We start from the raw sequence: 13,055 nt of genomic DNA on the forward strand, positions 1-13,055 counted from the left end.
TGGTACCAGCTGCAATACCCTCCTGCTCCTACCTGAAGGACAGCAGCACCAACAGACAGCAGCAGCAGCGCCAAAGATTTGCGCCAAAGAATTTTATAGAAGAATGGAGCTGTGGGTGTGAAACTGTGGGTTCTCCTTTACCGGGTGATGCCCCAGCCCGTCCCGGGGACAGCGGTGATACCCGGGCTGTGATGCCCTGACCATCCCGGGACAGCAGTGATGCCCGGGCTGTGATGCCCTGGGGACAGTGGTGATACCTGGGCTGTGCCGCCCTGACCGTCCCGGGAGGAGCGGTGATACCCGGGCTGTGATGCCCTGGGGACAGCAGTGATACCCGGGCTGCCCTGACCGTCCCGGGGGCAGCGGTGATGCCCGCGCTGTGATGCCCTGGGGACAGCGGTGATGCCCAGGCTGTGCTGCCCTGACCGGAGCGCGGCCGAGGCCGGGACGGGGCAGCAAGAGGGGCCCGCAGCTGCCCCTAACCCGAGGCCAGGAGCCGGGCACCCGCCAGTGAACGGGGCAGCTTAGCAGAGCATCCTCTTCCCTTGGGAGAGCCGAGCAAAGCCCTGCCCCAGCCTGGCGGGGAAGGCAGGAGCCGCAGCCGGAGGGAGGGAAGCGCCGGGGAAGCAGCGCGGACGCGACAGCCCCGGGCAGCCAAGGGGCACAAAGCGACCGCGAAACCGCCCTCGGTAAAGGGTGGCAGGGCAAGTTCTCCATACCCAAACCCGAACCCCAGCAGCGCCCTCGCGGTCCTTCTGCCCCCATCCCAAGGCGAGCAGCGGAGGGGCAGCGGGAGCAGGCGAAGCTCGAAGCGGGGATGCGCTGCCGAGCGCCGAGCTCGGAGCCAGACCCTACCCAGGAGCCGGGGACACACGTGGGGACCCGGCCGGAGCAGGACTCGGAGGGAGGGAGAAGCGATGCTCGGCTCCGCCGGGACTCCTCCGCAGCGCAGCCACGAGTAACGCACATCCCTAAAAGAGAAACAACTAAAAAATATAAAAAGGGCCGGGAAAGGAAAGAAAAGTTGTCCAGACTCTAAACACTCGTCAAACATACTGAAAAGATTGAATTATTTATTTCCTCTGGGGACTCCTGTAACCATTCATTTTTAATGGAGTCTAATTAAGAGTTCCCCAACGGGTTTTACCTTTGTAAATATTTTAGATGACCTGGCGTATCTAGGCAAATCCTCCTGACGGAGAAACAAAAAAACAAAGAAAAAAAAAAAAGGAAATAAAAAGCACAACAAGCCGAGGCGGAGCCGTAAAGCCGTAATTCGTAATTTCCTCGCTCCACGCCGGCCGAGAGAAGGAAGGAAGGCAGCCGGGCGGGGAGGCAACAAGTGGCCGCGGCGGCAGCGGCGCTTCCACAGCCCGGCTCCCGCTTTACTTGAACAGAAAAGCAAATCCAGGGAGCGCGTTCTCCCTCTCCCGCCCCCCAAAGCACAGCCCGGCTCGGCAGGCTGAGAAACGCAGCCCAACAGCGCTGGCAATGCCCGGAGCGGGCGGTGGAGCCCCCGCGATGGGCCCGACCCTGCCCCGCACAAAGCGCCCGGACACCGCCGACGTGCCTGATAGAAAATTTATTGATCTCTCTTCGTTTGGAGGAAGGAAGCAAACGAGGACTAGGAACAAGGAAGGAGTATTTCGATTTTTTTTTTTTTTTTTTTTTTTTTTTGGGTGTTTGGAAGGAATCCGGTAACAAAACTAAAACGTTTTTATCCGATATGTCAAAACATGTTTCACAGTAAAATTCACAAACCCATTTACATAAGTTTACAGCTTAAGAAAAACCGAGACATACAACTTACTATAAATAAAAGAAACGCGTTTGCGACCCGCACAGCTCTGCTCTCTCCCACCTCCCCCTTTTCAAGGAATAAAACCTCAAAATTAAAAAGTCGTGGAAGCTACAGATTGCGGATGGAAACCAAGCGAGGGTCGGTAACAAAACACTTAATAAACCACAGCGATTATGTGAACAACCGAGTTTAAAAACAAAAGCCCGCGGTTTTTGTTTATGTCATTGCAACGCTAGAAATCAAACTGGAAGATGAAAGATCTTTAAAAAAAACTTTTAGGCGAATAAAACAGTGCCCAACCTAGCCGAAACCAGGAAAGGAGTTGCCGTGGTTTGAAAACTTCACAGCGGCTTCTAGGAGGCAGGAGTTGTGCTCTATTAAAATAACAACTTGCTCAAATATTATTTCTCGTAAAAAAAAAAAAAAAAAAAAGAAAGAAAAAGAAAAAAAAAAGGACACAACTAACGGATTTCCTTTTTAAAATTTCTCCAGAGTTAGTATTAAGTCTGCTAAGCCGAGCAACACTGCCGTACGTCCCGGTGTAGTCAGGGAGCGGTGCTGGGGTTGGGGATTAGGACGGGGAGGCGTCCGGAGCAGCCAAGTCTATATGTGAGTTAGTGGTACGGTACCATTGACGGCAGTCCCGGCACTCTGGTAGTGCTGGTGCACGCTGTGTAACCTGCTGCCCTGCAGCGCGGAAGGGTCTGTGGCATCCCCGCCGGGGGGCAGGTACATGCTGATCATATCCCGCAGGTCTCCCAGGCAGGCCCTCTGCGAGTGGGAAGTGATGGCCGGGGGCGGCGAGCTGGGCTCGGATTTCACCACGGAGCCCATGGAGCCCAGGCTCATGGCCGTGGAGGGCTGCTGGCCGTAGGCGGCGGGGGACATGCTGTAGGTGGAGGCGGCGTTCATGTAGGTCTGGGCCGTGGACATCATGGGGCTGTACTGCAGGCCCGTCATGTCGTAGCGGTGCATCTGCTGCAGCTGCGGGCTGTTCATGCCCGGGTGCTGGCTGTAGCCCAGCTGGTCTTGCATCAGCGAGTAAGCCCCGTTGGTCCAGCCGTTCATGTGGGCATAAGTGTCAATCCTCTGCCCCACCCCGACGGGGCTGCTCACCGCGTTGCCCCCTCCCGGGGCCAGCAGGTTACCGGGCAGCGAGTATTTGTCCTTCTTCAGCAAGGTCTTGGTCTTCCTCCGGGGCCGGTATTTGTAATCCGGATACTCCTTCATGTGCACGGCCCGCAGCCGCTTGGCCTCGTCGATGAAGGGCCGCTTCTCGGCGTCGCTCAGCAGCTTCCAGTCGGCGCCGAGGCGCTTGCTGATCTCCGAGTTGTGCATCTTGGGGTTCTCCTGGGCCATCTTCCGCCGCTGCCCGCGGGACCACACCATGAAGGCGTTCATGGGCCGCTTCACCCGGTCCTGGTCCGAGCCCGCTCCCGCTCCGTTGCCGGCCCCGCCGCCTCCGCCGCCTTTGCCGGTGCTCCCCGGAGCGGGGGTGCCCCCGGTGCTGCCCGGCGTGGGCTGCGGCGCCTTGATCTCCGTCTCCAGCATACTGTACATGGCCGGGGCCGGTAAAAGGTGCGCCAGGGCGGCGGGCAGGCGGGCACCGAGCGAGGAGAGGAAGTTCAAAAAAAAAAAAAAAAACAGAAACAAACAAAACAAAAAAAAAAAAAAAAAAAAAAAAAAAAAAGAAAGAAAGAACCTGTCTGGGCGGCTGCCACGAGCGAAGGAGGAAGTTTCGGTGCCTGCAGAAGCGCCGCTCCCCGAGGTGCCGGCGCTGGCGGAGCTGCTGCTGTGCGGAGCGGCTCCCGGGGCGGCAGCGGGCGATGGATGCGCGCAGGGATCGCGGGGGTCCGTGATTGACGGGCTATAAATGAGGGGGCGGCGGCCAATCAGCGAGCGGTTCCCGACAGCCCCAGGCCGGCGGCGGAGCGGCCGGGGGCGGGCGGAGGGAGCCGGGCTCGGGGATGCCGCGGGTGCCGGGCCCCTCCCGCACCTGCCCCGGGGCACAGCGGCTCCCGCAGCTGCGGCCGGGCCGGGGGTGCCCTCGGGGCAGCGGGAGGAGCAGCGGGGCGGAGCGGAGCGCTGGGAGCTCGGGGCTGCCGGGCACAAAGGGGTTTGGGGCGCCCGGGTGGATGCGCGGTCCTGGGCCAAGCTCGGGGAGGCTGCCCGCAGACCGAGTGAGCTCGCACCGCACACCCAGAGCGGATAAAGGGGCGGGGGAAGGATGGACGGGCTAAACTCTTTCACTCCTGAGCTGTCGCCGGGGGGAGACTCTACATTGCCATGCTGAGAGCGGGCACGGCTGTCGGTGGGAGAGGGGCTGCCGGCCAGGCACTCCCGCCATCCCCACCTACACCAACCCCGCTGCCGCTTGAACTTTTCCACTCGGCTGCCCCAAAAAGGGGTGGGGGGGGGGATAGAGGGGACGGTGCTTGCGAGTCCCCCGAGTTTCATGGCAACAGAAAGTTCTCTCCGTGTGAAAGAAAACTTTGGCGGCGGATGTGTGAGTGGAGCGGCGCCCACTTGAGCTGTCAATCACCGACTTCCCTGCCCGTCCCTCCCCTCCCTTTACCCCTCCTTCCCTTCCCTTCCCAGAGGCACGGACACCGCACCTGCATGGACAGGGCCGGCAGCTCTGGGAGCACCGCGGGCACGGCGCTCTCCGCCGGGGCGGGCTGGGCTGGGCTGGGCTGCCTCATCCCTGCGCCTCCTCATCCTCCCGCATCCTCCTCTCCAGCTCCGTCTGGAGAAGCCGGGCAGCTCTCCGGGCCGAGCAGCGCTGGGGCAGGACAGGCAAATCGAGCCGCAGGCTGCTCGGGAAAGCCTCGCTGCCGCAGGATACGGGCAGCATCGCCGCTGTGGCCATGAGCGAGCTGCCCCAGGGGCGTGTGGGGCTCCGGGGCGGGTCAGGGCCGTGAGGTGCGGCCGTGTGTGAGCCTCCCGTCCCGTCCTGGGCGGCCCGGCGAGGAGCGATGCTGCCGCCGCTGCTCCCCGGCTTGGCGGGCACTCCAAAGACAAGACCGCCAGTGTGAGGACGGTAATCGGTACGGGGAGGAGGAAAGCTGCGGGGCAGGGCGGGGATGAGGAGCTGCCGGCCCTGCTGCAGCCCGCACGGGTGCTGGAGGGACGCTGGAGAGCGCGGTGCGCGGAGGGGGTTGAAGTGAACAGATCTGAGCGCTGCTGGGATTTAGCATTTGAAGGTCCTAGTTCGTTTTGTACGGATTTCTTTTTTGACAAAGCGATCTGTTAAACAACGTCGAAGGGGAAATAAATTCCTCTTGCGACCGGCTATGGTGTAGTCAGCACTTTGGTTTTTGCTTGGTTTGCTCCTGGGGTATTGAGCGAAGTGAAAATTTGGCAGCCCGAGGGGACAGGGTGACAGCGAAAGGGTTGTTCCAGGCGGGAGTGGTTCGCGTGTAACTTTTGCAATATATTGGAAAAGCTTCAACCAGTCGTAATTAACTTGTTATACTCAATATATTTTGACTCCTCCAGTCGAGGTTTAAGACTTGCCAGGCTGGCAGGAAATCGGACTGATATATATCCTGACAATACTTTGTTATTTATGTATATGAGCGTTTGTTGGAGGGACTGGACACATAGGCATGCAACGAAAAATTGGGCTGTATGCAGAATTAAAGGACGAGCTGAAATCCCCCTGAATAGTGTTTCCGTCAATGCTTAAATAAATATTTCAATGTTAAGTTTCGGACTCTGTCTTTCAATTCGTCTTTGAACTGCCTGCGTCTCAAATTAGAGATTTTCTTTCCTCTAAAAGCCAAGCTCTTCAACACTTTTAAAGTCCATATTGCTTCAAACCAATACGTTTCTCTTGAACGCTAATCTTGTAAAAGAACTGAACCCGGCTGAATAAAAATATAAGTACAGACTGATGGATTTCAGAGTTCACAGGTCGCTTGGCAGCCCACACCGCGCATCTTCCGAGGAAAACTTCAAAATCCGGCTGACAAAATTTCCAGAAGAGGTGAGAGGACCCTGTGCTCCAATCCCCCCGGAGCGCTGTGTGCGCAAGCCTCGGCCGGGATTTGGGGAGCGGAGAGGGCACCCCGAATCCGCTTTCCCTCGGGGCTGTCCCCGGGACCCGGCTGAGCTGCCCAGGGCTGTCCCTCTCGCAGGTGGCCACCAGCAGCCCCTTCCCGCGGCCACCCCATGGCTGTCTCTCTGTCCTGCCTTGTCTCTGTCCTTCCTTGCCCTGCAAACGGCGTGGGGAGCAAGAGGAACGAGGCGAGCACACTGCTGTCCCCAAAGTTCCCCCAGTGCGCTTTGAGACCCAGTTCCAGCACCCCCCTGGCAGCAAATTCCAACCTCCTCCTGCACCCCGGGAACGGGGACGGAGCCTGCGGAGCTGCCGGGACGCGGGGAAGGGGCAGAGAGCAGGAGGGGACAGCCCGGCACAATAAACCTGATGCCTGGAGCCATTTTCTTAAATTCACCCCGTGTGTCTGGTGGGGGTCGGGAGAACACTTGAGGTCGTGTAAATACAGTTGTCAAAGGCTGAGGAGCCTTTTATTATTGTTATTTATTTATTTGGGTGACAAAGGAGCGTGAGGCGAGATAAGGAGTTTACAGCACAGCCCAACTCCAACGCGAGAGAGACGCCGGCATTGAAAAGGGCCATTTGAAAGGGTCTGCCTGGGGTTTCTGCGAGAGCAACGCTTAATAGGAAAGAACCATTAATATATGTTAATTGCAGCTCCAGAAGAGCTCAGGGGAATCTTGGAACTGTGTCAGGGAGGATCGCTGGCTTTTAAAGAATAACTCAATGTACGAACCCGGCCCCGTCTAATCCTGTTATTAAAGCATCCCCTTGGTCACCAGCCTAATTCCCGACCGGGATCAGCGAGGGCTCGTCCTCGAAATTTGCCCAGATAAGGGAGCTGGGTGCCCCTTTCGTTTGGACCCTGCTGACCCTCGCTAGGCTGATCCTCCGAAAATGTCCAGCCTTTTAGCGATGCTTAAGATAAACTTCACGTGATCCCCGTTTCAGGCTGGCATTCACATCCTTCCCACAAGTTTTCAGCGTGGTAATGTGGCTACTAAACGGGCCATTTAAGGCCGGTTCTAGAGATGAAGGTCGTTAGGAGATTATTTTTGGTTTTATTCTCCATTTAAGTGTCACGCCAAAACGCAGCCCGAGATTGCCTCGCCACGCTGCTGCCTCCCTCGCCGCAGGGCTGACACGGCTGGAGCGACCTCCCAAATAAATAAATAAATAAATAAATAACAAAATCATTAGTTCCGACCAAGGAGCTCCAGCTCCTTCCCCTGGCTGCCCCGGAGCCTCGCAGCGTGGAGATCGCAGCTGTACCGCAGCCTCCAGCTGTCCCTGCCGCTCCGGGCAAGCAAGGGTTACTTGTGATGACATCATTAAAAACCGCAACATTTAGGAACAAAAATCTGAAGTGCATGGGTAAACCCGGGCAGCGTCGTTTGGTCATAGCTCGATCCCTTTGAACTGAGCCTCCCAGCGCGTTCAGGAGGCAGCGGTGAATGTTTTTGGGGGTTTTTAATCACTTCCCTCCCCACCGCCCCCCCAGCTGAACTTTTATTTGGCTTCTGACAACAATAGAGGGCTGCAAACAGACCTCTCGGAGCGCCGTCTGAATAGACCCTTTTGGAGCCCGGATTGTTTCCACCGCCACAAAAAAACAACCAGTAGCTCCCGTTTTTTAATTGGGTTGTTCCTGGCCCTGGCTCATTCAGGTGTTCGCCAGGAATTTGTTTATTAGCCTTTGACAAACAGCCCTTCCTGGCAATCGGAGCTGTCTTCAGCGGCAGGGGAGGGATGCGGAGGGGGCAGTTTGCTAATAAGGACTCTCTCCATCCCCGAGTTACCAATTAACAGAGTTCTGGAGGGGACCACCAGCACAGGGTAACTCGCCAGGGCTCGCTGCGGAGCCCCGAGGAAACCAGAGATTTAGCTCATGTGTTTTCCCGCAAAACCACCGAGGGAAAAACGAGCCCGAGAATAGATGCTAAAGAGACCACCCCCGCTGCCCAGCGCCGGGCAGAAATCTCATCCCCCGTGGATGAGCCAGTAATAGAAACTTTCTGCAACTTCCCCTCGCTGTTACAGCGTGCAGAACCCCCTGTAAGAATTATCCAGCCCTAGCACGGCTTGCCCGGGGCGCTGCTGGAGTTCCCATCCCCTAAAAGCCGCGGGGACGTGGTGCTCGGGGACACGGCTCAGTGATGGGCTGGCAGTGCTGATCTCAAGGTGTTTTCCAACCTGAACAATTCCATCGTTTTCTCACACCTCAGCTCCGTTTGCCCGCCCCGCTCTGAGCTCCCCCGGCAGGGGCAGTCCCGCTGGCCCGGGGACACAGCCCCGTTTGGGGACACAGCCCCTGTGTGCGGGGACACAGCTCTGTGTGCGGGGACACAGCCCCTGTGTGCGGGGACACAGCTCTGTGTGCGGGGACACAGTCCCGTGTGCGGGGACACAGCCCCGTTTAGGGACACAGCCCCGTGTGCGGGGACACAGCTCCGTGTGCGGGGACACAGCCCCGTTTAGGGACACAGCCCCGTTTGGGGACACAGCCCCGTGTGCGGGGACACAGCTCCGTGTGCGGGGACACAGCCCCGTGTGGGGGACACCGCCCCGTTTGGGGACACAGCCCCGTGTGCGGGGACATAGCCCCGTTTGGGGACACAGCTCCGTGTGCGGGGACACAGCTCCGTGTGCGGGGACACAGCCCCGTTTGGGGACACAGCCCCGTGTGCGGGTGGCCCTGGTGGCAGCAGTCCCTCCGTGCGGGGACAATTCGGGGACGGAGCGGGCGAGCCCCGGGCACAGCAGCGCCTTCCCCCGCAGGGACAGGGCAGGGACAGGAATCCTCTCCCCCCTCCCCGGTACTTGTTGCTGGGCTTTAGCGGAGACACAAAAACCGCAAACCAAACAAACCCCACAAACTCAAATAATCTCTGTTTTTTCCCGTTTAAAACTTCGCGAATCTTGCCTCTATCCAGATGCAATAACCACCTTATTTACCGGTAATCATGGCCGTGCTCCTTTTTAGCAGTTGGATTAGGAATCGGACATTAATTGTAAAACTCTAACTTGCTAATTAGCTGCAAATAAACTATTCATTAGTGGCAAATTAAAATCAAAACACACCTTATTGCTACTCCCTGACACACAGTTTTGAAGGCACATATTGTTTCAAACTACAGCCTGTATCACTGGCACAGCAAATTGAGATCCTGAAAGGTTTCTCTCCAGGATATATAATTAAAATATATTCTACTTTAATTGACATTATAGAGGACACAAATGAGATTTTCCTTTTAGAAAGAAATAGCAGTTTCTAAATAAAGCTTTGCGGGCTGCAGAATGGAGGTTTCAAGCAAATGAATAGTCATTACTACCTTTTCAATGATGTGGGCCTTTTGATCAGAAAAGAAATTAGCTCTAAAGGACAGACAATAGGAAGCCTGCCCTGCAATAGGAAGAAAATTAGATGGCTAAGGCTCTTAACAACACCTATTTCTATAAACCATGGAGCTTCTTGCTTTTCAATTACAGCTGTTCATTTCAAATAAGGAAAGTGGAAAAACACAGAGGGGAATATAAACTCTGTTGCACCAAAAAAAAAGCCCGAGACAGGGCAGGCAGGCAGCTTTCCCGTTTCCCTTTTGTTTTTATTATAATCAGTTAACTAATATTGCATATTTTGTAATACTCAGACAGTCCAGTATAGCATTCTCCAGGTCAGTCAGGATGGATTATGTTCAGTAAAGGAACTGGGGAAACATGAGAAACTTCACATTAGGTAGCTGGATGTTTCCACTGCACATCAAATAATTACATTTTGCACATGCATCTCATACTTGTGTGCATTCTGCAGAGAAAACAAAACAGGACTGAAGAACCTGAGGAAAATGAAGTGCTGAATAACACTCTGCTGTCTTTTGATTATAGTCGAAAACTAACCCCAGTTGTTCTGAACTAAATTGAGTTCTTTCATTACACTCAGGACCAAGAGATTACTTCAGGCAGGTTCTCCCCATATTACTTTTAACCCATTGTTATTTTAGAAATAATACTTCTACTCCCAAAATATAAAACTAACTTGCCATGTAATAGCTTTTAAATATGAGCTCTCTTTCAAGTTATTTAGTTTGAAACTTATTTTTGAACATTATTCTCCTGCATATAAAAATAATACAAGTCTTCTTGTGAATCTGAGATACAATCATAGCAACAATCCTTTCTTCCTCTACCATTTGTCTCTAGCCACACTTTTATGATTAGGTGTCACAAGTAAATTATAATTTTTTACTATCCGATCAATATGTTGTAATTGAAATAGTCTTTCAGTAATGATTTAAACATAATAACCAAAAAGCTTTATTGTAAACAAGTTCTGTTCTCATATTAACTCAGCTGGATTATAGAGATGTCTTTAAAGAAACCCCATAAAATCACAAAGATTACATACACATTGTTTTTCATCCTTTCTGTTAATCTACTTTTGACTTTCATACTTTCTCCCCTTTCCCTCTCCCCACTCCTCTGCCTTTATTTTTCTTTCTGTCTCCTTCCTTGTTGTATTACTTGTTTAGAAATCAGGTTAGATGTTTAATTCAAAGAGTTGATCAAATAAATATTAACTGGTTTTGCTATTATAAGGTGTCTTTAAATCCTTTTCATCTTTGGACAGGGAAAAATTTTTCCCTGTCCAAAAAAACCCTAAATCATGTTTGTCTTCTACCTAGAAGTGATTTTGGTATGAAATACAAATGACAGCTTTCTATTTAGTGTCTGTATCTCCCTTCACTCCTGTCTGGCCCTGAGATAGAGAAGAATAAAAGAAATAGTTTAATCTGGTAAAGAATGATCTCCTAACTCCCAGAGTGGAGTCACTCATGTCAGTATTTGAAGTAATCCCACTGCTTGAGAGCAGTTAGAAAATTATGAATAATGCAAACTTCTGCCTCAGTTTTTACTGGAACAAACCTTCTTTTAATTTTTTTTTTTTTTTGCAAGATCTTAATTACAACGTCATTTGATTTGGAATTATTTCGTCTCAGTAAAGTCACTCGAACTAACTAGTGGGAAAAACTTCCCTCCATGCAAATGAGGGCTCAAGTGTCGTTTGAGACTGTGATTTACAACACAAAACCCACATAAAGATCTGCATCCCTGAGGAGATTAAGAACTTGGGAAAACCCAGTCCTGCTGCTCCAATTCTCAGTCCTGATCGTGTCTCCAGCCCCTGGAAAGGAGCTGAGGGTAAGGAGCACAAGAACAAGGGAATTTAAACCGAGCTCACACTCAGAACCTGGACATTTCACCTGAAATTGCTTTAACTATCGGAGCAACGAGATCTTTGAGCAGAGCTGTACAGAAAAATTGAGAAATAGGGAACCTGATTTGCGAAGTAGAGTGAACAGTTTGTGAAAAGCAAATATATACATCTATGCACGCGATAGATGTAAAATAACAAAAGATATAAAATACAATAGATATAAAATAACAATAGATATATACAATAGATATAAACTAACAGACACGAAGCTCACTGAAGAAACAATTATTATATGGGCTGTTTCCATGGACAAACACATTTCTGACCTGAATATAATCACAAATAGCTGCACCATTTAAATTGGTATTCATCACTCATCCTTTATTTCTCTAATAGCTCAAATCAATTATTTGATTTTCAAGGTATCCCAAGAACTACTCAAATTCCTGTCTTGAAGCTCTTAGTTGTCACTGTGGACAACAATTGCTCTCCTAGTAGGGCAAGCGCAGCAGGCACTTGCAGGGGAGGAACTTACTCGATGATACATAAATTAAGGACTTGTAAAATAGGTGTAAAATAGGTGTGAAAATTGTAAAATAGGTATTTCCAGGCCTTTTTTGAAACAAGTGGACCAATTACACAAGGGGCACCTAGAGGGACACAGTGGATTTTGCTGCTGGTGTATCCAACAGATTTTTTAATGCAAAGAATCTGAGGCAAATCCAGTTTTCCCTGGTTAAGAAGCCTTTCTGATGGCACTGGACTCCCTTCTCTGCTGCTGCCAGGATCACAAGCAGGGGATTGTTGGGAGCTGGAGCTCCTGGCTCTGTGGGACAGCACTGAGGTGTTCCCAGGTGATGAGATGTGTGATCCCAGAGTGTGTGAGGGTCACAGGATGATCTGGTGGCAGAACACAGGGAAGAACCCACCAAACCCAGCCTTGTTCTGGCACAAAAAAACAAAAGGCAGCTCAGTGAGGGGATCATGGAGGAAAAGAGAACCTTGGGGATGCGGTCCTGAGGCTACTGCCTGAAGAACCCTGTTAGGAATTGAGGAAGGGAATGCAGGAGGACTTTTATAGGGGGAAAAAGATTCAAAAGGAGCCATTTAGGGGAAGCCAGAAAAGGGACACCATGCAGTTTATGGCTTGTTTCCCTTTTCCTGTTGTCAGTTGCCTCTGTCCTGGCTCACCCCATTCCCACTTTTGCAAAACAGCCCATCAATAAGAAGTTCAATTTATTTTTAAAGAAGAACTCCACAACCCCTTGGAAAATGGTGTCATCTCACAATACTCTCGTATTCCACTTTGATTTAACTTGATTTGAAGACCCCACAAACAAGGTATGCCTAAACTATGTCCAATGTTGTGATTAGCTTGCAGAAATATATTGTACAGAGCTTGTTTCATCCATACATTGATTTGGACATACATTGCAGGTTGTTAAGAAAATAGGTGGTATTTATAATTTTGCATTCTAATCAGTGCAAATGCAGATGATTTTTGTACCTGCTTTCCAATTTCTATGCACAAAGCCCATAAAGACCCAAACCTGCTCTATTTGCACACCCATGGCTCCCAGGAAAGCTGATGGAAAATTAGAGGGAAGCATTTGTGCCTTACTTTTGCCTGAAAAAACAAACTCTGCTTATCAACAGCATTGCTGCTTGTCATTTCAGGTTGAGTCAAGCTCAACTGCATTAAAAAATGGCAGCAAAACCACACAAAGCACTGCAACATTCATAGACAATTTTTAACTAAAAAAGAGGACCTTGTCCTTCTGTTCTCCAGATTCCATTTTAAAATGTACCACAAATTCCACTTGATGCTTTTATGCTCTTTCTATCACAGTATTTGAATATATTGCAATAAATGCAGTTTTTACTGAAAACAATTCCATGTGAGGGAAGGAAGCCCGGGGTGTATTCAGGAGATGGGCCAAATAGCAATGTGGGGGAAAGTCTGAAATAAATAGGAGATG

General features: G+C 51.6%; 1 protein-coding gene across 1 annotated transcript; it reads right to left on the minus strand.

Moving 5' to 3' along the window:
• Positions 1-1,576: 1,576 nt before the first annotated feature.
• LOC131088398 (transcription factor SOX-3-like) lies at positions 1,577-3,601 on the minus strand. Its single transcript, XM_058032418.1, has one exon. It carries the CDS (start codon positions 3,359-3,361, stop codon positions 2,405-2,407), a length of 957 nt encoding a protein of 318 aa, XP_057888401.1. The 5' UTR covers positions 3,362-3,601; the 3' UTR covers positions 1,577-2,404.
• Positions 3,602-13,055: the final 9,454 nt, after the last annotated feature.

This window comes from Melospiza georgiana, chromosome 12 (assembly GCF_028018845.1).
Source record: "Melospiza georgiana isolate bMelGeo1 chromosome 12, bMelGeo1.pri, whole genome shotgun sequence".
Classification (NCBI taxonomy): domain Eukaryota; kingdom Metazoa; phylum Chordata; class Aves; order Passeriformes; family Passerellidae; genus Melospiza; species Melospiza georgiana.